General features: G+C 44.3%; 2 protein-coding genes across 3 annotated transcripts in view; one reads left to right on the forward strand and one right to left on the reverse strand.

The window, feature by feature from the left end:
- Positions 1-23,923, forward strand: part of plekhm3 (pleckstrin homology domain containing, family M, member 3) — a 334,170-nt gene that overhangs the window by 257,285 nt on the left and 52,962 nt on the right. For both annotated transcript variants that reach the window (XR_011592712.1, XR_011592713.1), the window contains one exon: positions 12,024-12,158. The gene's annotated coding sequence lies outside the window, so the exon portion shown is untranslated. The remainder of the gene's footprint in view (positions 1-12,023; positions 12,159-23,923) is intronic.
- ccnyl1 (cyclin Y-like 1) overlaps positions 2,000-23,923 on the reverse strand; it is a 76,887-nt gene continuing 54,963 nt past the window's right edge. Inside the window, exons 6-10 of the mRNA XM_070876192.1 lie at positions 17,401-17,452; positions 16,290-16,409; positions 11,998-12,164; positions 5,332-5,494; positions 2,000-3,290 (exon numbers count right to left, since the gene is read on the reverse strand). Coding sequence (XP_070732293.1) covers positions 3,174-3,290; positions 5,332-5,494; positions 11,998-12,164; positions 16,290-16,409; positions 17,401-17,452 — 619 coding nt within the window. The 3' untranslated portion in view covers positions 2,000-3,173. The remainder of the gene's footprint in view (positions 3,291-5,331; positions 5,495-11,997; positions 12,165-16,289; positions 16,410-17,400; positions 17,453-23,923) is intronic.

Raw genomic sequence — 23,923 nt, forward strand, 5'->3', positions numbered from 1 at the left:
CCACTTCCCTGTGCATAAGTTTTCTTTAATTGCTACCTTTGAAGATGTCGGCTTAATTAGGTGAAGAGCTTTTCTATAGACCAGTTTTATTCAGAGAGCAGGAGATGAAATCTTCACAAACCATTTGTCTGCAGCTACCATTAATTTTGCAGACCTGGCCTTTTGTTTCTTTGAAGACACCAATCAGTATCTTTCACCTCCCTGATGTCTTCACAAGTGAAATGTCCAGTTGGATTTGCAGACCAAAAAAAATAGGGCAATCATTGATAGCTGGCAAATGTGCTCCAGACAAACCCCTCCCAGCACAATGCTAGCAGCGTAGGTTCACTGCAATCCATCTTGAATTAAATGGTTGTTTTCTAGACTCTGCTCAAGAGCTGTTTCGCAGAGAATTACTCTTCAAAAAGGAAGGACTATGGTTGATACTTCACATTGAAAATACAATTTTTCTCCTCTACAATTGCTTTGCCTTTTTACATTGGCCGATTCATGCCTGCAAATCCTCACCTCTTCTTCCATTTTTCTTCGAAGATTGAAATGCTTTTGCAGAAGTTTATGTATTTTTTAAATAAGGTTTCCGGTTTAATTTAAAAATATGACAAAAGTACTTCAACTTCCTCTTGTTCTCATTGGGCCGGAGATGGAAAGGGTTCAGACTGATTATTTGTTTGGACTGTTGCAATATCTGCTGTTTTCCAAGCCTTAGTTATTAGAGAAGTGCTGTGTGCTTAAGAGCTGATATTTATTTATAAAAAGTTAAGCACCATATGATCTAACCTGCGCATGGGGGGAGGGGGCAGCACTAAAATCTCAAGCATTGCTCCAATAGTTTATGTTTATGGTGATCAAAAGAGTCAAACACATTTTTAATATTAAATGGGATTCGGAGATTATATTTTTAACCCACATTTTGGCGACTGCGTTGCACGATTCTGCCTGTGAATATCACTGACCTTGTTCATCATCAAAATCCCCTTGCTCCTCAAAAAGTACTACTGCCTCATGCTCTATCTGGGAGGAAGCCCAGATGCTTCCAATTTTACTGGTTGAAAATAGCGTGAATTATGCTCTCACAGAAATGAGCAATGGGACAAAATGAAAATAAAAAATGCTTGTATTTTAGAGAGAAAATGAATTGTATGTAGAGTTAAAAACTGGTTGCTCTCGGTGAAATGCAGACAGAAAAGTTAAGTGGGCATTGAGGTTTATATTCTTCCATGTAATTGGATTTCAGGGACTAGACAGTCTGTCTGAAACATGCCATGCTTCTTTAGTAAACTGTTATAAAGAGGTTTCTCAATAGAAACAGAAGTTGATAGAGGTCTTTAAGATTATGAGAGAGTTTGATGTAGAGAAGATGTTTCCACTTGTGGGGGAGTCCAAAACTAGAGGCCATAAATACAAGATAGTCACTAATAAATCCAATAGGGAATTTAGGAGAAACTTCTTTACCCAGAGAGTGAGAATGTGGAACTCGCTACCATATTAAGTGGTTGAGGCGATTAGCATAGATGCATTTAAAGGGAAGCTAGGCAAGTACATGAGGAAGAAAGGAATGAAGGATATGCTGATAAGGTGAGATAAAGTAGGGTGGGAGGAGGCTCATGTGGAGCAGAAACACCAGCACAGATCTGGTGGACTGAATGGCCTGTTTCTGTGCTGTAACATTCTATGTAATTTGGTTAAAATATATCACACCCTGTGTTTAGGATCATATATTTGTTCAGAGGATGATGCGAAGTCACAAAACAGAGCACAATTGACAGCTGGAAGACCCCTAAGCAGAGTGAGGATACTGGACTGGTAACTTACAACAACTCAGTGAGCCAGATTATGGGGCTGGCAATCCCGCCACTATGAACACCCCATTGGGTTAGTCTTCCCTTCGGACTCTCAGCCCCCACCCCCCAACTCCCCCTCCCCCCAAAACGACTTATTCAGATAAGTATGAAAAAAAAATTCCAAGAATTAAAAATTCTGCAGTTTAAAACCCAGTAGCTTCTTTGGAAACTCTGCTCCAGCACTATAGGGTGTTGGCAGAGTTTTATTTCAGGCTTATTACACAGTAAGAGCCCTATATCTGAGGTAATACTGTCATCTTCAAGATAGGAAGTCTGGACTGATGGACACATCAATGAAAGGTCATCGACCTGAAACGTTAGCTCTGTTTCTCTCTCTACATGCTGCCTAACTCATTGAGTGTTATTAGCATTTTCTGTTTTTATATCAGATTTTCAGCATCTGCAGTATTTTGCTTTTAGACACACCAATGGTGTTGGGAGTGGAAGGTTGCAGCTAAGAGACGTTAGGAATACATTACATTTCAGCTACTCAATAGCTCTGGAATTCTTTCCCTACACCTCTCCTCCTTTAAGACGCTCTTTAAAACATAACATTTGACCAAGTTGCCCTAATATCTCCTTATGTGGCTTGGTGTTAAATTTTGTTTGAAAACGCTCCAGTGAAGTGTCTTGGGATGTTTTACTAAGTTAAGGTGCCATATTGTTGTTGTTGTAAACCTACCCAACCTGCTAGGAAATTATGCAGATAACACCCGAACAATGCGGAGGAAACAAATATTTACTAGGATGGGTGGGTCGGGGGGGCGGGAAGAGAGATATCTATCCCAGCTTTAAAGAATGCATCACAGAATTATCTGTGGATACACCCTGGTTAAGTCCATCCTATGTCTAAAAGAAATCTTTACTCTTGGAGAGCTCTGATGTTTGCTAAACTCACACAGTGCACACGGTCAGTAATTTGCCCCCATTCCGACGCCGTCTACTCTCACACGGGCTGCTATTGTCCCAACCTACCTGCAGAGTCCACTCGACATGATTTCAATTTGTTTTGGATGTTATTTCTTAAAATTAGAACAAATTAAAATAAAAGCTTGGGGAACTTCTCAGTTACAGGCCTACACAGTAAGCATAAAAATCTCCACACTTCAGGTTGCACACTGCTGTGTCAGTGTAGTGTCGAAACATTTTTTTCTCCCTTCTCCTAAAAGGGCCTTGTAGCAAGGCATCCAACATATAACATTAATCTCTTAAGTGTGCTCTTCAGGGCCAGAGGCTGCGACTTGGGTTTTAGCTGTAGGAGGATTCAGTCGCCCAACTGGAAGACACTGTCTCTGCTGGTGCAATACATGCCGATGAGAAAAAGTCCCCGGCCTAGGAGAGGATGGCATTAGAACGACTAATTCCTATCAAATTGTCGGCGCTGAGTGATCGCCTTATAGCAGCTTTGCCCATGTCTTTGTATTTGTCCTCACACAACCTGGAGATTGCCTGCAGGGGGAAACAAAATGAGGATTTATTCTCCTTATTTTTCACTAACTTCATTTATTTTTCTCTCTTTTTCATCAATCTGCATTTTTAAGTTACTTTCTTCCTCCAAATCTCCCCAAGTCATGCAATATCTGTCACCCGAGAGGGCGGGCAGGTAACATGGCCACAACCCCTGCCAATGGAATGATTTGTTGGTAATTTTCTCCTTTTTTGGGCTTTGCCAACGGCGCACTTAATGTGCTTGGAGCTATGATTAAGTCTGGGAACAACCCCCACCTGTCACCCACCCCACCTTTGGGAAAACAGGAAGGTCCAAATTGGGTTACGCCATTCAACACAACATTCTAGAAAATTTGGAAGATAACTTCCGATTGCTCCTCTCCCATCCATGCACACCAACCTTCCTGGAGGTGCAATTTTCCAACCCAGTTGCCATTTCACAGCAGAGTAAGAAACACTACAATGGGCGTCACCCTGTGGTGCTGATGTGTGCCTCCAGTGCCAAGTGAGGAACATTCAGCCTCGAGCCTGTTCCACCATTCAATTAGATCATGGCTGATATCTTAAAAACATTTACCCACCTAGGTTCTGTAACCATCAATACCCTTCCCTAACAAAAACCTAGCAAACTCAATTTTTGAAATTTTCAATTGACCCCCAGCAGCCTCAACAGCTTTTTGGGGAGTTTTCCAGATTTCCACTCCTAAATGGCCTTGCTCTAATTTTAAGGTTTTGCCCCCTTGTTTTGGACACTACCATCAGACGAAATAATTTTTCTCTACCTACTCTATCAACTCCTTCAATCATCTTAAACACCTCAATTCGATCACCCTTTACATTCATACGTTTTCAAACTGGGGTCCCCGAGGTCATCTGTGCTTCTTTTTGTTTTTATTGACTTACTAATGTTAGTTCTCTTGTTGTACACTATTAATAAAAACAAAGACAAGACCCCAAGCTCCAGACCATATAACGCGCTTAATATCCTGCCAACCCAGCCAAGACTCACGGACCAGCAAATTATACTTATCCCAAAGTGCATGCTGCTTCCAATGTTTGCACAATATACCGACCACCCTGCTGCACAGATATAAACCTCTGCAAAGCTGAACAACTGTACAGACTTCATAAAACATTTATGTATGCACCTTTTTTCTTTAAAAAAAAATAGGTATTCTGCAAGTATAGCACTGTTTTTATTTGAGAGTTTGTCAATATGGCCGGATCAGGAGCCAATGTAGGTCAGCGAGCGCAGGGGTGATGGGTTAACAGGACTCAGTGCAAGTTAGGATACGGAGGGTGCAAGGTGGGAGACCGCCCAGGAAAGCATGGGGTCACCAGGGGTGTGTAGTTATTTGAAGGGGTAGGGGAAAAGGGTGCAGTTCATAAATTTTGAATAGCACTGAATTAGTAGAGACCTCGGGGCAGACTGCCAGCCGAGCCTCTGGTCCAAGAGATGAGGCATGACACGAGGGTGGCTCAATTTAGGAGCAGCCCCAGATTATTCGTATGTGCCGGTTATATACTCTGTAGGTCATAGACATGGTAGCAGCTTTCAGTAAGACAAGCTCGTTGGCACTAGAGAGCTACATTGGAACATTCCTGAGTCAGCAGGTCGTGGGTTCAAGACCCACTCCCAGGGATTGAAGCATATAACCTGGACTGACACTTCAGTACAGTACTGAGGGGGGAACTGTCTTTCAGATGAGACATTAAATTGAGGCCCCGTCTTCCCTCTCAGGTGGACGTACAAGATCCCATGGCACTATTTCAAAGAGCAATTAAGTTTTCTCAGAGTACTGGCCAACACTTAACCCTCAACAAAAATCACAAACAAAGCAGATTACCCAATCATTTACTGCACTACAGTTTGTGGGATCTTGTTGTGCGCAAATTGGGTGCCCTATTTCCCTACATTACAACAGTGTTATACTTCAAAAGTATTTAACTGGATGTAAAGCACTTTGGGATGTCCTAAGGTCAAGAAAGGCACTGTATAAATACAAGTTTGTGCGTTCTTTTTTTTCCTGACAGTCGTTACCTCTAGTTTCTGTGCTCGCTCTTTGCTGAGTGGCTCCATGGGGAAGTTCATATTGTTGTCATCTGCCAGAGAGCGCAGATCAAAGTAATATTTGGCGTAAACACTAGCAGGAACGTTAATGTTAAACTGTAACAGCTCTAGGAACTGTCTCTCCATCTCATTCCTGTAGTGAAAGAAAGCACCATGAGAACCTTTCAAGGAAAAAAAATACATGATTAATGGTGACAGCAGATAATTAACGACCAGCACAATCAAAAATGTAATTGACTTCAACAGTCCGCAAATCTTGGAACGTGCAGAAAAGTGAAGCAGAAGCCAATAGTCAGACCATTGCGCAGTATATTTTGACCCATTCAAGCATACAACGCTCAACATTGCTTGCGAATCTATTTGTATATTTTCACACTTGCATTCTAGTTGTATATTTGTGAACCCTCAAACACTTTAGGGGTTCAAGATGGCAGCCATGCAAGTCACCATTCCCTCTCCCGGTTCCTGGGATTATTTTCACCGTTTCCTCCCCTGCCGGATGTAAATTATCACTGATTCTCGTCGCCCGCGATCCCCCGGTATGGCATTTTTTTTAACCGGATTACTCACCCGCTCGTTACCGTTGGATTAAAAAATGGAGCCGGGCCAGGACCCAGGAAAGGTACAGCATGGATCAGCAGCATGCGTGCGTGTAGCCCATGCAGCAGAGCCTGGATTCAATCGTCTTGGATCCCCTTGCCATTGGACCAAGATCTTGCTCCGTCAAGTCAGTGTGGTAGCTGGTGTGCAATGGCCATCCCACGCACAGGCATCTTCCATCTTTTAAAATGAAGTTCGGGACCTGGAACATCCCCAACAGCGACAGACCGGAACGTCGTACTGCTATCATTGCCTGGGAACTCAGATGCTTCAACATCGCCGCTCTTAGCGAGACACGGCAGGCAGGAGAGCGTCAGCTCAAGGAACAAGTTGGTGGATACACCTTCTTCTGGAAAGGCAAACCAGAAGAAGACCACCATCTCCATGGGGTAGGCTTCGCCATCAAAAATGAGCTAGTTTGGCGTCTTTGAGATTCCCCTTACGGGATAAACAAACGCCTCATGATCCTTCAGCTCACCCTAACCGGAACCAGTGCGCTACAGTTATCAGTGTGTACACCCCAACCCTGGAAGCTACGGACAAGGCCAAAGAGGAATCCTACTCCAGCCTTGAACAATCCCTGTCCCGAGTCCCAACAGGTGACAAGCTGATTCTCCTTGGCAACTTTAATGCCAGAGTTGTAAAGGACACAGACCTCTGGAGAGGTGCGATTGGCAGGGAAGGGGGAGGGAAAAGCAACTCCAATGGCATCCTCCTCCTGACAAAATGCTTAGAACATGGTCTTTTGATAACCAACACCTTGTTTCGTCAGAAAGGCAAGTACAAGGCCTCCTGGCAATACCCTCGTTCCAGGCACTGGCATCTGTTAAGACTACATCATCGTCCGAGCGTGGGACCATAAGGACGTCCGCATCATTCGCACCAGGACAGGAGCTGAAGACTGCTGGACTGACCACCGCCTAATCCGCTCCGTTATCTCCATCGACGTAGCCTTAAAACGGCAGCAGCAACAGAAATGCTGCCGCAGAAAAATCAACACTGCAGCACTCAGACCCCGCAAAGAAAGCCCTATTCAGCCAACGCCTTAACGCCAACCTGACGACCTTCAATGAACCGGAGCCGCAGAGTGTCCGCAGTGCCTGGTCTGCCCTCAAGTCCACCATAATTAGCACCTGCGAAGAGATTCTTGGTTATACGACCAGAAAACATCAAGACTGGTTCGACGAGAACGACCAGGAGATCCAGGAGCTAAAAAAAACGCAAGCGCAAGGCATTCTTGAACTGGAAACAGCAACACAACGAGAGCAAGAAAGCAGCTCTATGGACAACTAAAGGCCGAGATCCAACAAAAAACCCGTGACCTAAAGAACAGATGGTGGGTGGAAAAAGCGCAGGAGATCCAGCAGTTAGCTGCCAATGACGTGCATGGATTTTTTTTTTTTTTTTTTAAAGCGCAGTCAAGACCACCTACGGTCCAAGCACTCAAGGTCCTATTCCACTAAGAGCTAAGAATGGAGAGGCACTTATCAAGATCAGAGAGGCAGTCAGTGCCCGCTGGAAAGAACACCTCAAAGATCTCCTTAACCAAGACTCTGTCACTGACACGAGTGTCCTTGACTCCATCCCACAGCATGCTATCCGCCACCATCTCAGCATAATCCCAGTCCGGCATGAGGTTGAAAAGGCCATCAGATAACTGAAAAACATCAAGGCTTCAGGAGCAGATGGAATCCCCATCGAAATACTAAAGCATGGCAGAGAAGTACTCTTGGCACGAATCCATGCCTCATCTCTCTGATCTGGAAGGAGGAGAGCATGCCAGGGGATTTCAGAGAAGCTGTAATCGTGACCATCTTCAAGAAAGGTGACAAGTCCGACTGCGGTAATTAGAGGTGTTTCCCTGCTGTCTGCCGCAGGGAAAATCATTGCAAGAATACTCCTCAATCGCCTCCTCCCAGTGGCTGAAGAGCTCCCCCCAGAGTCAATGCGGATTATGATCACTAAGGGGCACAACGGACATGATCTTCACCGCGCGACAAATCCAAGAAAAATGTAGGGAGCAGCATCAACCTCTGAACATGGCTTTCTTTGACCTCACAAAGGCCTTCGACTCGGTCAACCGTGAGGAATTATGGAGTATCCTTCTCAAATTCGGCTATCCTCAAAAATTTGTCACCATCCTCTGCCTGCTTCGCGATGACATGCAAGCCGTGATTCTTACCAATGGATCCATCACAGACCCAATACAAGTGCAGCAAGTCAAGCAAGGCTGAGTCATCGCACCAACGGTCTTCTCAATCTTCCTCACTGCAATGCTTCATCTCGCCTTTAACAAGCTCCCTGCTGGAGTGGAGTTAATCTGCAGGACAAGCAGTAAATTGTTCAACCTCTGTCGCCTCCAGTCGAGATCCAAGGTTGCTCCAACCAGTAATGGCATTACAGTATGCAGACAACACTTGCGTTTATGCACACTTGGAGTCCGAACTCCAAACCATCGTTGACACCTTCACTGAAGCGCATGAGAGTCTGGGACTTACATTAAACATCTGTAAGACAAAGGTTCTCTACCAACCTGCCCCCACCACACAGTACTGCTCCCCAATTATCAAGATCCATGACAAGACCTGTGGACCACTTCCCATACCTTGGGAGCCTACTATCAACAAGGACAGACATCGACGACGAAGTCCAACACCGCCTTCAGTGTGCCAGTGCAGCCTTCGGTCGGCTGAGGAAGAGTGTGTTCGAAGACCAGGATCTCAAACCTAGCACCAAGCTCATGGTCTACAGAGCAGTAGTGATACCCGTCCTCCGATATGCTTCAGAGACATGGACTATGTACAAGGAGTTGAGGATGACATGCTTCCACAGGTCTCTACTCTTCCCCAGGTCTCTACTCTTCCCCTTCTTCTGAAGACAATTTCACAGGCAGTAGCTCTCACCAAGGAGGCTATATTTCAACTAGGAGCCCTCGAGAGTGAGTGCCAGCAGGCTACTCGGCCAGTGGGATCGTCAGCTACATGCTTTGGAAGTGTGAAAATATCTTCTTTCTTCTTAGGCACCTCAAAGCACTGGAGAAGTACCACCAACATTGCCTCCACAAAATCCTACAAATTCATTGGCAGGATAGGCGCACCCACATCAGCATCGAGGCATTGACCACGCTCGATCAGCTCCCATTGTCCGTATGCTCGATTCTCGACTCCCGAAACAAGACTCTACTCAGAGCTATGCCACGACAAGCGAGTCCCAGGAGTGAAGAGAAAATGCTTCAAGGACACCCTCAAAGCCTCCTTGAAAAAATGCAACATCCCCACCAACCCTTGGGAATCCCTGGCCCAAGACCGCTCAAAGTGAAGGAGAAGCATCTGGGAAGGCGCCAAACACTTTGAGTCTCTTCGTCGGGAGCACGCGGAAGCTAAGCACAAATAGCGTAAGGAGCGTTCGACATTTCAAGCAACTCACCCACCCGTCCCTCCAACCACCATTTGCCCCACCTGTGACAGAGACTGTAGATCCCGCATTGGGTTCATCAGTCACCCAAGAATCAATTTTAGTTGGAAGCAAGTCATCCTCGATTCCGGGGGACTGCCCAAGAAGAAGATATTTTCACACTTCCAGAGCTTCGAGCCGACAATCCCACTGGTCGAATAGCCTACTGACACTCACTCTCTAGGGCTCCTAGTTAAAATATAGCCTCTTTGGTGAGAGCTGCTGCCTGTGGAATTGTCTTCAGGAGAAGGGGAAGAGCAGAGAAGTGTGTTTTGCCTACCAGATGAGGCTACACAAGCAATAACATTTCGACCAGTTGCCTCCCATTCCCCCAACTGCAGATCATGTTACGAGTCATCAACACACTGTTAGAACAACCACCATCTAAGAATGGGACAGAAGCTTAAAATTAGAGCTAGGCCATTCTGGGGTGATGTCAGGAAGCACTTCTTCACACAAAGGGTGGTGGAAATCTGGAACTCTCCCCTAAAAAGCTGTGGAGGCTGGGCGTCAACTGAAAATGTCAAAACTGAGATTTGATTGATAGATTTGTGTTAGGAAACGGTATTAAGGGTTACGGAACCAAGGCGGGTGGAGTTGAGATACAGATCAACCATGAACTGATGGACAGGCTCAAGGGGCTGAATGGACTACTCCTGTTCCTAATGAAAACACAAGCCATCAGGTCCAGATATGAAGCTGTAGGCATTTTCAGACTGTACTGGTGCATCATGAGGCACTCAAGCTAGGTCCTAACTTCCCTGTTCCCCTCCCAATTATAAATGAGGCATAGTTCAGGGAGCCAACTAGATCCACAAAAACACAAGGCTACGAATGTGCCTTTAATTTAACAATGCGCCTTCAACCTGTAAACCTGCAAAGTTATCGCTGTGCTTGCACTCTCGGCTTCCGAATTACAAAGCAGCACTTGGTGCACATACAGAGACTATATCCTGTTGTACAGTGCAAGAGGGCAGCAGACAGAGGCCATTCATCGAAACAGAATGAAGCGCAAATGTAAATACACCTTACAGTTGAAATGTCAGGATATTCTGTGTTACTAAGCTTAGATAAAAGTAGGTTTGCAATTATAATTAGAGTATATGCAAGATGCAAAGCGAGATGACAATAACTGGGCATCCATTACGTCAACTTCACACAAGAATACTTTGCCCCATAAACTGAATTTTTAACAAAAAAAACTCTGGAGATATATATTCAGTCCTCCTCCTTTCTGAACTCTAGCATCCCCACAACAGATGAAAAGGATTCATATGTTGTGCATTATCGGTAAATGACTCAGAGCCACTTTCACCAGGATGATAACAGGGAGAGATTTATTGGGTAGGGAAAAAAAACCACACACACACACACACACACACACACACACACACAAGGCCTCGGCCAGTCGCCACGGCAACAAATGGACTCTCAGAATGCTGCTGTTATCATGTCAGAGGATGAGGGCTCTTGAACCTGCAGAGGCGCATTACTGAAAGGCTTTTAACAGGAGATTGTGCGTTGTTATGCAACAGGCTAATACATAGGTAGCATATACTCGGAGTGCTGCACTCTGCTGCCCTTGACATTCTGCAGCGATGGAAGCTGTGCAATTCTCGATGAGTTTTATTTAATAATTATCTTTAAAATGAACCTCAACGTCCACTTACTCTCATCTTTTAAGCACTTCCATTTTGAACGAAGCTGAATAAAGGCACCAATGCAAAAGATAGCCTCAACCGTCTTTTTAATTCGCTTGTCATTCACTCCAGTAATCTCAGCAAGGGTCCTAGGAGGGAGCATCTAAAAAGTGCAGCAAGTAAATAAAGCAGCAGCGCCTCACCAACATTTGCAGCAAGCTTCCTTCAGCGCTGTTCGAGTGCGACCCATGAATGTTCCCGAGAATGGCCGGGATCATTCATCCAACTCGTTTCCCGAACACTGCAAAATCACTTAGTACCTCTAAAATTGATCTTAGTAAATAAATGACAAATGCATAGCCTAGCACCTGGTATTACACCATATTCTCACAAATGACTCCGAAAAGATGCCATTTAGTGGATTCTAGAGTTTAAAATCTTTTAAATGAAATGGGATAAGTAAAAGGAAAAAAAAAAAAATCTAGTTAATAGCATAGAAAAGGTTTTTTTTTAAATGCAGCAAGCTGTGATGATCTGGAATGCACTGCCTGGAAGGATGGTGGAAGCAGATTCAATAGTAACATTTAAAAGGGAATTGGATATGTACTTGAAAAGGAAAAATGAGCACGGCGAATGAGAAAGCAGGGGAGTAGGACTAATTGGATAGCTCATTCAAAGAGCCGGCACAGGCTCTTAGATGGGCTGACTGGCCTCCTCCTGCGCTATATATTTATAAATATATATATATAATAAACTGCAAGAAGAGTGCTACCACACTTCTATATGACTCACAAGGAAAATGATAAAGAAGATGTAGGAGAGTTCTGGGCTCGAGCATGCTAAATAAGTCACAACAGGTTATTTAGTCCAAATACTGCGCTGACTCAGTAAAGTGAACTTCAAACTGTGGGCAGGTTTAGCAAAGGCCAATTTGAATACTTACATATCCTCAACGGTCATGTCTTTCAGGATCTGGCAGAAGTCCACGTTCCAGACAGCCTGATCATCCCAGACCTTGGAAGCAAGCAGGATGGCACCCAGCACGATCCGTTTCCAGTTACTAGGACAGATATCTATCTCAGCATACGTCAGCAATCTTTCCAGGTACACCTGCAAATAGTAGTGTTCAACCCAGTTACTACTTTCTATACAAACATTGAAAGCAAACAACTTATTGAGATGGGGGTCAGCGGATATAGGAGGACTGCCAAAGACACCAAAAGAACCATGATAAAGCAGCAATCTAGCACAGCGTGGAGGGGCATAGGCTAAAACCCACACACTGACTCTGTTGAGAGTGGAGGCCAAGCATTTCCTTCCAGCAAAAGTAATTCAGGCTATCCTTATATACAGAAGTGGCACTCTGGCACGCTACTGCGCCACACCTCGAAGCAAGAGACTCAAAGGTTGTGCCCACAATTTCCCGCTCCAGTAGCCCTCGGTTTCAGCTGCACTGCCCAAAGCTGGTGCAAACTGGAAAATGAACAGCAGCCAAGATAAGGTTTGCTCTTATAGGTTTCTTGGCTGAGGCCTCAATGAACAAGAATAGGAGTAGCCTAGGAGTGGTATGTCTGCTTGGTTGGGTAGTAGTGCATGGTGACCTAACAGAGTAAAATAATCAAAAGACATTTTAAAATAAATGTCACGTCATTGTGGAACTCCAACACTTTGTACAATTGATGAGGATTTGAGGCTGTGATTCACTACAAAGCAACTTTGCTTTAGTTATGCCACCCAAAGCTAGCAACAGAAGATCAAATGTTTTCCCCCAAAGGGAAGGAAAGGAGAGAGAGAGTGAACGTTTATTTACTTGCAACAGCTTCAAGCGACAGAGCAGGAAAGGCAGACCAGGTTGCCGGCCAAGCTTTTTGGTCTGAGTTCATCTCTCTCTCTCTCTCTCTCTCTCTCTCGGAGTCACAACAAAAACAAATACCTCAAAATAAAAGAGAGTAGGTCACCACAAGCCAATGTGCTCCTCTCAGCTGGTCCCATTGTAAGAATACCAGAGACGTGGAAACAAATCACCATCCAACCTCACAGCTAGGGATAATGCACTACAGAAAGATGGCTACAGTGATTTCTATACATTGGACCGTACCTTTACTTCTCTTCCACGTCCCCATCCAGCCCACTTTCAAATTAGACCCTTCCTCCGCTTTAAGGATAATTTCCTGTTGTGATATGTGAGCCAGAGACGACGGGGGTGGGGAGGGCGAAACGACAGGGGGGGGGGGGGGGGGGGGTGGGGAGCGCGAGTGCGAGAAACGACCGGGGGGGGGGGGGGGGGGGGGCGAGCGCGAGAGACGATGGGCGAAAGACTACTCACTATTTTTTGAAAAATCTGTGAATCATTTATTCAGTACCTCTGCTAACATTGTTAACCATACACTACTATGTTGTGGAGAATTCTGGTTTTAGTAATATTGCATATTTTTAAAAGCTTAATTTGGAGCAAAGGCTTTGCTCCTCTTTGCCATAGTGTACTCTGGGTGAACTGCCAGATGGTACTATGTGGTTGTGTCTCAGGACCTCCATGCGTTAAAAACAGAAGCTAGAAAAGATCGGGAGAGTCTCATCTATGTAGTTCCTTTCGTCAAGTGGAGTACTTTTGAACCTGATCAACAAAAGGCATCTAATTTCAGGCGCGAGGGGCAACCAATAAATGAAAATGCAATCCAAAAAAACATTAGAGTCAGAACAAGGGCGATCTGGCAAAAATATCGGACGAGAGAATCCACTATATGAAATAATATCAGGATGCTCCACTGTTCTTCATCGACTGGTACCTTGGGATGCTTTGCGTCTGCCTGGGAGAATAGACTGGGGCCTCGGTTTGGTGTCTTGTTCAGGGGCGGCACTGGAGTGTCGGCCTGGCTTGTGTGCTCAGGACTCTGGGGTGGGGCCTGGCCCTCTGGCTCACATGCCAGAATGCTCCTGCTATGCCACAACCAACACCTGTGAAGGAGGATGGGGAAGGAGAGGGAGAAACTGCTGTGTGGGGGTGCAAATGGTTATGGAAGAGAATGGAGAAACAATCAAGTGAGGTGGCACACAAGCAGCTGTTTGCTTTTACACAACATGCTGCATGTGAAAAAGGCCTGCAGTTTAAATGGTCTGTTTTCAAAGCGGTCAGATAGAAGGCGATTGGGTTTGCTTGTAAAGTATTCAGGAAAAACTTCTTTACCCAGAGAGTGGTTAGAATGTGGAATTTGCTACCAACTGGAGTAGTTGAGGCAAATAGCACAGATTCATTGAAGGGGAAGCTAGATAAGGACATGAGGGAGAAAGGAATAGAAGGATATGCTGATAGGGTTAGATAAAGTAGGGTTAGATAAAGTAGGGCGAGAGGAGGCTCGTGTGGAGTATGAACACCGGCACAGAATAGTTTGGCCAAATGGCCTGTTTCTGTGCTGTATCTATGTAAAAAAAAAAGTGGATTTAAAGTAAATAATCCAGTTTCATAGTGCAAGTTGGCAGATATAAATGTAATTTTAATTACAATATACTGCATGGACGAGAAGCAACACTGCCATCTAGTGGTGAGATTTTTGTTAAAAAATACAAAAGCAAATATCTCCACCACATGTCTCAACACTCAGTCCTCAAACAGCTAATGGACTCGGTATGAGTCAAACAATCTTACACTTCAAATTATGAAAATCAAAGCGCAATTTTACAAACAGCAGCAAATGTATTTGAATTCATAGAATAGAATCTTACAACATAGAAGGAAGCCATTCGGCCCATTGTGGCTGCGCTGACTCTTTGAAAGAACTATACAATTAGTCTCTCTCCCCTTATCTCTTTCCCGATTGCCTTGCAAATGTTTCCTGGTCACGTATGCATCCAATTCCTATTTGAAAGTTATTATTGAATCTGCTTCCACCACCCTTTCAGATTGTGCAGTCCAGATCACAACTTTCAGCGTTAAATAAATCTCATTTCTCTTTCCTCTCCCGCCCCGGTTCATTATGTTAAATCTGTGTCCTCTGGTTACTGACCTTCTGCCAGTGGAAGCAGTTGTGTGAAAACAGTTGCTCCCTATTTACTCGATCAAAACCGCTCATAACTTTGAGCACCTTTATTAAATCTTTCCTTAACCCTCTCTGCTCCAAGGGAAACAATCCCAGATTCTCTAACTACTCCACAGAACTGAAGTCCCTCATCCATGATTTATATTAAAAAGTGATATAAAAAGCACAGAAGCTTCAAGCACAACTTATGAGAGTACTGAAACTTGATCGGTTGGCAGGGTTACAATTTTACAATAGGAAGAGACAGAAAAATGTAACCAAGAACAGCTTGATGAATTGATGCTGGATTCAACAACAGGTGCTTGTGTGTGTGTAAGCAGGGGGTTGTATAACTCCCACAGTATCTGGTTAAAAACACAAGTGTAGGAAACTCTTAACAAAAATGTAAGTCACTACAATGCTGTGAATAGATGGTAACTATGTATATTTGCAGGGGTTTGGTTTCATTGAAGTGAAATAAGTCCGACACACTCATCCTTCAAATATCAGGCAGGGCCACAATTTGGAAAGGCAGCACATGCCGACATCCATTCTTGTAAAACAATCTTATTTTGTAAAGCCACTGACAGGATTTCAACAGACTGAATATTAACTTTTGAGACACAGAGCTGCTAACAGAGAAACAGCAGGATAGGCCTGCTAGCAGGGAAAGAGCAAAATACTATTTTCACATTTTTCTTTGGAGAAGGGAATGACGACAATACAAATTCTCAAACAAAAATCACTCACAGAAAACAGGCCATCACTTCTTAGCTTACGTCTTTTGCTGAAGGATGATTTTTATTTCAAGGAATATTGAACAGACTAGAAACTAGAGGTCTACTGAGCTCTACTGTTTTGGGACTTAACTGATTTTGTACCAACAAATCTTCAGGAAAGATTTGTTTCCAAGAAGTTTCTCGAGAAGGAGTTGAATTGAATGGGAATGATGCACAAGAATTTTGTTTAGATTGGGTACATGTCTAATCATTGATGCAATCGATGTTCCCTGAAATGTTTTTTTGGGTGCGCTTACCCTTTAACGGGCTGCACAGCCTATTCAGATTTCCGCATAGGCATGGTTTTTCCATTTAAAAGCCAGTGAGCCAGCTGCGCGACCACACAGCTTAACAGGAACATTGGTTGCAATACCCTCCAAATGGTGCACGGTACCAGCTGATGTATGGTACCACAGATGTATGCACTGGTGAGAGTCCCTTACCAGTGTTACTATTGCACATTCTGCAGTCAATTGGGCAGCACTGAAGAGAGTCCGTACAAACCGGTATATATGTTTGTGTTCTGGGTCACGTTTATAATAATCTGCGGGCACCTCTTCTCTCTGTAACAAGATACAAAATCTCAAAAAGGTCTATTGGTAAAACAGTGCAAAGATAATAACTACATTTTGACCCTCCTCTCAAATCAATTTAATGACGGCTAACATATCTCCTCGGGTACCTCACGGGCGAGCTTGCCCAGCGAGTGCCGACTGGGTAATCGACTGTGGGGAACATCACAGCCTAGCCAGATACAGCCCTCCTTCAACACACAACAGACTTTCCAGCAGGGGTGACTGGATAACAAATCAGAAGTGAAACATGACCTGGGTTTGCATCCGCATCACTATGGGGCACAGGGTGATTCGACACCATTGGTTTCCAATTTTGCTTTCAAATGAAACAATTCAGATTATTTCATAACTAGACTGAATAACAGTGCTGAAACAAGTCATTTGCAGCACACCATGTAACACTCAAGAGTTATGCACAGAGCAGAGGCTGTAGCACTACAGCATGTCAGCAAGTACAGGGGGAAAAAACTTTTTTTTTTTAAAAAGATTAAAATCTGAACTCCCCTGATGGACTGGACGAACTGCCTGGCAAAGCACGAAATCAGAGTTCCCATTCCTGATCGCTATCCTGCGATTCCTACAGGAGAGTTTGGCTGTTGAGCTATATCTGTCTTTATTTAGCCATCTGGACTGGTACTTCATCCAGCAGTCTAATAAAACTCGCATTATAAGATGGTAAGGAAGAGAAAGTAAAGAATAAGGACATTGAAAGAGCCATGTGGTAGTGCACATAATGACAATAACAGGAGGGCAAATGCAAGAGGGCTGAATATAGGTGGTGTTTTGTGAACTTTGGAAATGCCCAGACCTACCAGGTGAGTCTGTCTGGTCCCGTGCATTCCTACACACAATACAATACCAATGATCACCAGCAGATCTATCTTCACTAGAACTACACACTAAGCTCAAGGAATTCAGTTGTTAACCCTTGTGTGATTGGTTAGTATAGTAAGATTTCAATAAAAAGAAAAGCACTTACAGTCAACGGATGCATTTTCTCATCAAAAATATCTATTGATCTGTCTGAATCTCTGCAGAAAGAGCACACACATCACATTTACTACTTTTATCACCTTTTTGTTGCTTGTAATCCAAATTCTGATGTTCCTGCAACTCATTTTGCTGCCACCCTCTGGAACTCCCTTGGCTCGGCATTGCCACCGTCCATGCCTTCCAAAATCTCCTTAAAACACTTCATTTCAACCGTGGTTTTGCCCCTCTGTAAAACCCAGTGCACACTTGCTACCCACTGCCATGTTAAGCTGCCAGATGTTTTTTGCTGTATGCAATGAGAAGTAGATAAATACAAATTACATAGAATTTACAGTATTGAAACAAGCCATTCGGCCCAACTGGTTTATGCCAGTGTTTATGCTCCACACGAGCCTCCTCCCACACTTCATCTGCCCCATCAACATAACCTTCTATTCCTTTCTCCCTCATGTACTTATTTAGCTTCCCCTTAAATGCATCTATGCTATTGACCTCAACTATTCCATGTGGTAGCGAGTTCCACATTCTAACTACTCTGCATAAAGAAGTTTCTCCTAAATTCTCTGTTGGATTTATTAGTGACTATCTTACATAGAACATAAGAGGATAAGAAATGAGAGCAGGAGTAGGCAATTTGGCTCCTCGAGCCTGCTTCGCCATTCCTGATCGTGGCCTCAACTCCACTTCATGAGGGAGTTAGATATGGCTCTTACGGTTAAGGGGATCAAGGGGTATGGAGAGAAAGCAGGAAAGGGGTACTGAAAGAATGATCAGCAATGATCTTAGCGAATGGCGGTGCAGGCTCGAAGGGCCAAATGGCCTGCTCCTGCACCTATTTTCTATGTTTCTATGTTTCCCTGCCCGCTCCCCATAACCCTCGACTCCCTGATCATTCAAAATCTGTCTATCTCCACCTTAAATATATTGAATGACCCAGCCTCCACAGCTCTCTGGGGTACAGAATTCTAAAGATTCACAACCCTCAGAAGAAATTCCTCCTCATTTCCATTTTAAATGGGTGACCCCTTATTCTGAAACTATGTCCCCTAGTTCTAGATTTCCCCCACAAGGGGAAACATTCTCTCTGCATCTACCTTATCAAGCCACTTCAGAATCTTATAAGTTTCAATATCACCTCTCATTCTTCTAAATTCCAATGAGTATAGGCTCAACCTTTCTTCATAACACAACCCCTTCATCTCAAGAATCAACCTAGTGAACCTTCTCTGAACTGCCTCCAATGCAAGTATATCCCTACTTAAAAAAGGAGGCCAAAACTGTATGCTGAACTCCAGGTGTGGTCTCACCAATGCCCTGTACAGTTGTAGCAGGACTTCCCAACTTGTATACTGTATCCCCCTTGCACCAACATTCCATTTGCCTTCCTAATTTCTTGTTGTACCTGCATGCTAACTTTTTGTGTTTCACGTAGAAGGATCCTCAGATCCCTCTGTACTGCAGCATTTTATAATTTCTCCCCATTTAAAAAAATTAGCTTTTTTATTTTTCTGACCAAAGTGGATAACATCACATTTTCCCACTTTATACTCTATCTGCCAAATTTTTGCCCACTCACTTAGCCTATCTATATCCCTTTACAGATTATTTGTGTCCTCCACACAACTTACTTTCCCACCTATCTTTATATCAGCAGAAAATTTGGCTACATTACACTCGGTCCCTTCGTCCAAGTCATTAATATAGATTTTAAATAGTTGAGGCCCCAGCACTGATCCCTGTGGCACCCCACTAGTTACCAACCTGAAAATGACCCATTTATCCCGACTCTCTATTCTCTGTTAGTTAGCAATCCTCTATCCATGCTAATACATTACCCGCAACTGCATGAGTTCTTATCTTGTGCAATAACCTTTTATGTGGCACCTTATTGAATGCCTTCTGGAAATCCAAATACATGACAGCTGCTGGTGCCCCTTTATCTGTCCAGCTCGTTACATCCTCAAAGAACTCCAGCAAATTTGTCAAACATGATTTCCCTTTCCTAAACCATGCTGACTCTGCCTGACTGTATTATGATTTTCTAAATGTGCTGCTACTACTTCCTTAATAATGGACTCCAGCATTTTCCCCAATGACAGATGTAATACAAACTGGTCTATAGTTTCCTGCTTTCTGTCTCCCTCCTTTCTTAAATAGAGGTGTTACATTTGTGGTTTTCCAATCCGCTGGGACCTCTTCAGAATCCAGCGAATTTTGGTAGATTATAACCAATGCATCCAGTATCTCTGTAGCCACTTCTTTTAAGACCCTAGCAAGGTCTTAAGGGTCTAGCAAGAAGGAAGAACTGAAGGAAATCCTCATTAGTCAGGAAATTGTGTTAGGGAAATTGATGGGATTTAAGGCCGATAAATCCCCAGGGCCTGATAGTCTGCATCCCAGAGTACTTAAGGAAGTGGTCCTAGAAATAGTGGATGCATTGGTGATCATTTTCCAACAGTCTATCGACTCTGGATCAGTTCCGATGGACTGGAGGATAGCTAATGTAACACCACTTTTTAAAAAAAGGAGGGAGAGAGAAAATGGGCAATTATAGACCGGTTAGCCTGACATCAGTAGTGGGGAAAATGTTGGAATCAATTATTAAAGATGAAATAGCAGCGCATTTGGAAAGCAGTGACAGGATCAGTCCAAGTCAGCATGGATTTATGAAAGGAAAATCATCCTTGACAAATCTTCTAGAATTTTTTGAGGATGTAACTAGTAGAGTGGACAAGGGAGAACCAGTGGATGTGCTGTATTTGGATTTCCAAAAGGCTTTTGACAAGGTCCAACACAAAAGATTGGTGTGCAAAATTAAAGCACATGGTATTGAGGGTAATGTATTGACGTGGTTAGAGAACTGGTTGGCAGACAGGAAGCAGAGAGCCGGGATAAACGGATCCTTTTCAGAATGGCAGGCAGTGATTAGTGGGGTGCCACAAGGCTCAGTGCTGGGACCCCAGCTATTTACAACATACATCAATGATTTAGATGAAGGAATTGAGAGTAATATCTCCAAGTTTGAGATGATACTCAGCTGGGTGGCGGTGTGAACTGTGAGGAGGGTGCTAAGAGGCTGCAGGGTGACTTGGACAGGTGAGGTGAGTGGGCAAATACACGGCAGATGCAGAATAATGTGGATAAATGTGAGGTTATCCACTTTGGTGGCAAAAACATAAAGGCAGAATATTATCTGAACAGCGGCAGATTAGGAAAAGGGAAGGTGCAACGAGACCTGGGTGTCATGGTACATCAGTCATTGAAGGTTGGCATGCAGGTGCAGCAGGCAGTGAAGGCGGCAAATGGCATGTTGGCCTTCAAGCTAGGGGATTTGAGTATAGGAGCGAGGAGGTCTTGCTGCAGCTGTACAGGGCCTTGGTGAGGCCTCACCTGGAATATGGTGTTCAGTTTTGGTCTCCTAATCTGAGGAAGTACTTTCTTGCTATTGAGGGAGTACAGCGAAGATTCACCAGACTGGCAGGACTGACATATGAGGAGAGACTGGATCGACTGGGCCTGTATTCACTGGAGTTTAGATGAATGAGAGGGGATCACAAAGAAACATATAAAATTCTGACGGGACTGGACAGGTTAGATGCAGGAAGAATGTTCCCGATGTTGGGGAAGTCCAGAACCAGGGGACATAGTCTAAGGATAAGGGGCAAGCTATTTAGGACCGAGATGCAGAGAAACTTCTTTACTCAGAGAGTTGTTAACCTGTGGAATTCTCTTCTGCAGAGAGTTGTTGATGCCAGTTTGTTAGATATATTCAAGAGGGAGTTGGATATGGCCCTTACGGCTAAAGGGATCAAGGAGTATGGAGAGAAAGCAAGAATGGGGTACTAAGGTGAATGATCAGCCATGATCTTATTGAATGGTGGTGCAGACTCGAAGGGCCGAATGGCCTCCTCCTGCACCTATTTTTTTTATGTTTATCAGGTCCAGGGGATTTGTCCACCTTTAGTCCCATTTTCTCCAGTGATAGTGATTGTTTTAAGTTTCCCCCCTCCCAATAGCCCCTTGATTATCAATTATTGGGATGCTTTTAGTTCTTCTACTGTGAAGACCGATACAAAATATTTACATAAGAACATAAGAAATAGGAACAGGAGTAAGCTATACGGCCCCTCGAGCCTGCTCCGCCATTCAATAAAATCATGGCTGATCTAATCATGGACTCAGCTCCACTTTCCTGCCCACTCCCCATAGCCCCTTATCGTTCAAGAAACTGTCTATTTCTGTCTTAAATTTATTCAATGTCCCAGCTTCCACAGCTCTCGGAGGCAGGAAATTCCACAGATTTACAACCCTCAGAGAAGAAATTTCTCATCTCTTTTTTAAATGGGCGGCCCCTTATTCTAAGATCATACCCTCGAGTTCTAGTCTCCCCAATCAGTGGAAACATCCTCTCTGCATCCACCTTGTCAAGCCCCCTCATAATCTTATACATTTCGATAAGATCCCCTCTCATTCTTCTGAATTCCAATGAGTAGAGGCCCAACCTACTCAACCTTTCTTCATAAGTCAACTCCCTCAACCCCGGAATCAACCTAGTGAACCTTCTCTGAACTGCCTCCAAAGCAAGTATATCCTTTCGTAAATATGGAAACCAAAACTGTACTCAGTATTCCAAATGTGGCCTCACCAAAACCTTGTATAGCTGCAGCAAGACTTCCCTGCTTTTATACTCCATCCCCTTTGCAATAAAGGCCAAGATACCATTGGCCTTCCTGATCACTTGCTGTACCTGCATACTATCCTTTTGTGTTTCATGCACAAGTACCCCCAGATCCCGCTGTACCGCAGCAATTCGCAATCTTTCTCTATTTAAATAATAACTTGCCCTTTGATTTCTTCTGCCAAAGTGCATGACCTCACACTTTCCAACATTATACTCCATCTGCCAAATTTTTGCCCATTCACTTCGCCTGTCTATGTCCTTTTGCAGATTTTTTGTGTCCCCCTCACACATTGCTTTTCCTCCCATCTTTGTATAGTCAGCAAACTTGGCTACGTTGGAAGTTCCAAGTCGTTAATATAGATTGTAAATAGTTGGGGTCCCAGCACTGATCCCAGCGGCACCCTACTCATTTGTTCAAAGTCTCTTGTCATTTCCCATTATTAAATTCCCCAGTCTCATCCACGATGAGATCATTAATGAATCCAGTCTCATTACACATTACCAGATCTAAAATAGTCTGCTCCCAGGTTGGTTACGCAATGTATTCATAGAAATTTACAGCAAGGAAGGAAACCATTTTGGCCCATTGTGTCCGTGTCGGCCGACCAAGAGCTATCCAGCTTAACCCCACTTTCCAGCTCTTGGTCCATAGCTTTGCAGGTTACGGCACATCAAGTGCACATCCTAGTATTTTTTTTAATGTGGTGAGGTGTTCTGCCTCTATCACCCTTTCAGGCAGAGAGTTCCAGACCCCCACCACCCTCTGGGTGAATAAGTTTCCTCTCATATCTTCTCTAACCCCCCCCCCACCACCAAATTACTTTAAATCTATGCTCCCTGGTTATTGATCCCTCTGCCAAGATAAATAGGCCCTTCCTATCCACTCTATCCAGGCCCCTCATAATTTTATACACCTCAATCAGGTCTCCCCTCAGCCTCCTCTGTTGATCCAGCATCTCCAATATTTCCTCATAGCCAAAATTCTTGTAAATCTCCTCTGCACCCCTTCCAGTGCAATCACATCTTCCCTGTAATGTGGGAACCAGAATTGCATGCGTTACTCCAGCTGCAGCCTAACCAGTGTTTTATACAATTCAATCATAACCTCCTTGCTCTTTGTGAGGCGGGAGTCCGGAGAGCAGCGTCGGCAGAGGCCTATAAAAGGCCCACACTCGGGGAGTTTGTGAGGCAGGAGTCCAGGGAGCAGCGTTGGCGGAGGCCTATAAAAGGCCCACACTCGAGGAGTTCGTGGTGTTCGTGAGGCGGGAGTCTGGGGAGCAGCGTCGGCGGAGGCCTATAAAAGGCCCACATTCGAGCAGTTCGGGGAGTTCGTCAGGCTAGCTGGTGCAGCTGCAGCAGGGGCAGAAGGCAAACAAAGAAGTAGAAAGAAATCGAAAGGTGACGTCACATCCAAGGGGTAAGTGAGTGGCTGGTGGTTGGTGAGTAGTTTTTCTTTTCTTTTCCTTATCGGTAGGTAACCTTTATCATTGTTGTTGCCAAATTAAGTTAATCTAGGGGTTAAGTCATGACAGCAGAGCTCGGACACGTTTATGCTCCTCCTGTGCTATGTGGGAACTCAGGGACGCTTCCAGTGTCCCCGACGACTACATGTGCAGGAAGTGTGTCCTGCTGCAGCTCCTGACAGACCGCATTGCGGCATTGGAGTTGCGGGTGGATTCACTCTGGAGCATTCATGATGCTGAGAATATCGTGAATAGCATGTTTAGTGAGTTGGTCAGACTGCAGGTAAAGGTTACACAGACAGATAGGGAATGGATGGCCAATAGGAAGAGCAGTGGAAGGAAGGTAGTGCAGAAGTCCCCTGCGG

Source organism: Pristiophorus japonicus, chromosome 3 (assembly GCF_044704955.1).
Source record: "Pristiophorus japonicus isolate sPriJap1 chromosome 3, sPriJap1.hap1, whole genome shotgun sequence".
NCBI lineage: Eukaryota > Metazoa > Chordata > Chondrichthyes > Pristiophoridae > Pristiophorus > Pristiophorus japonicus.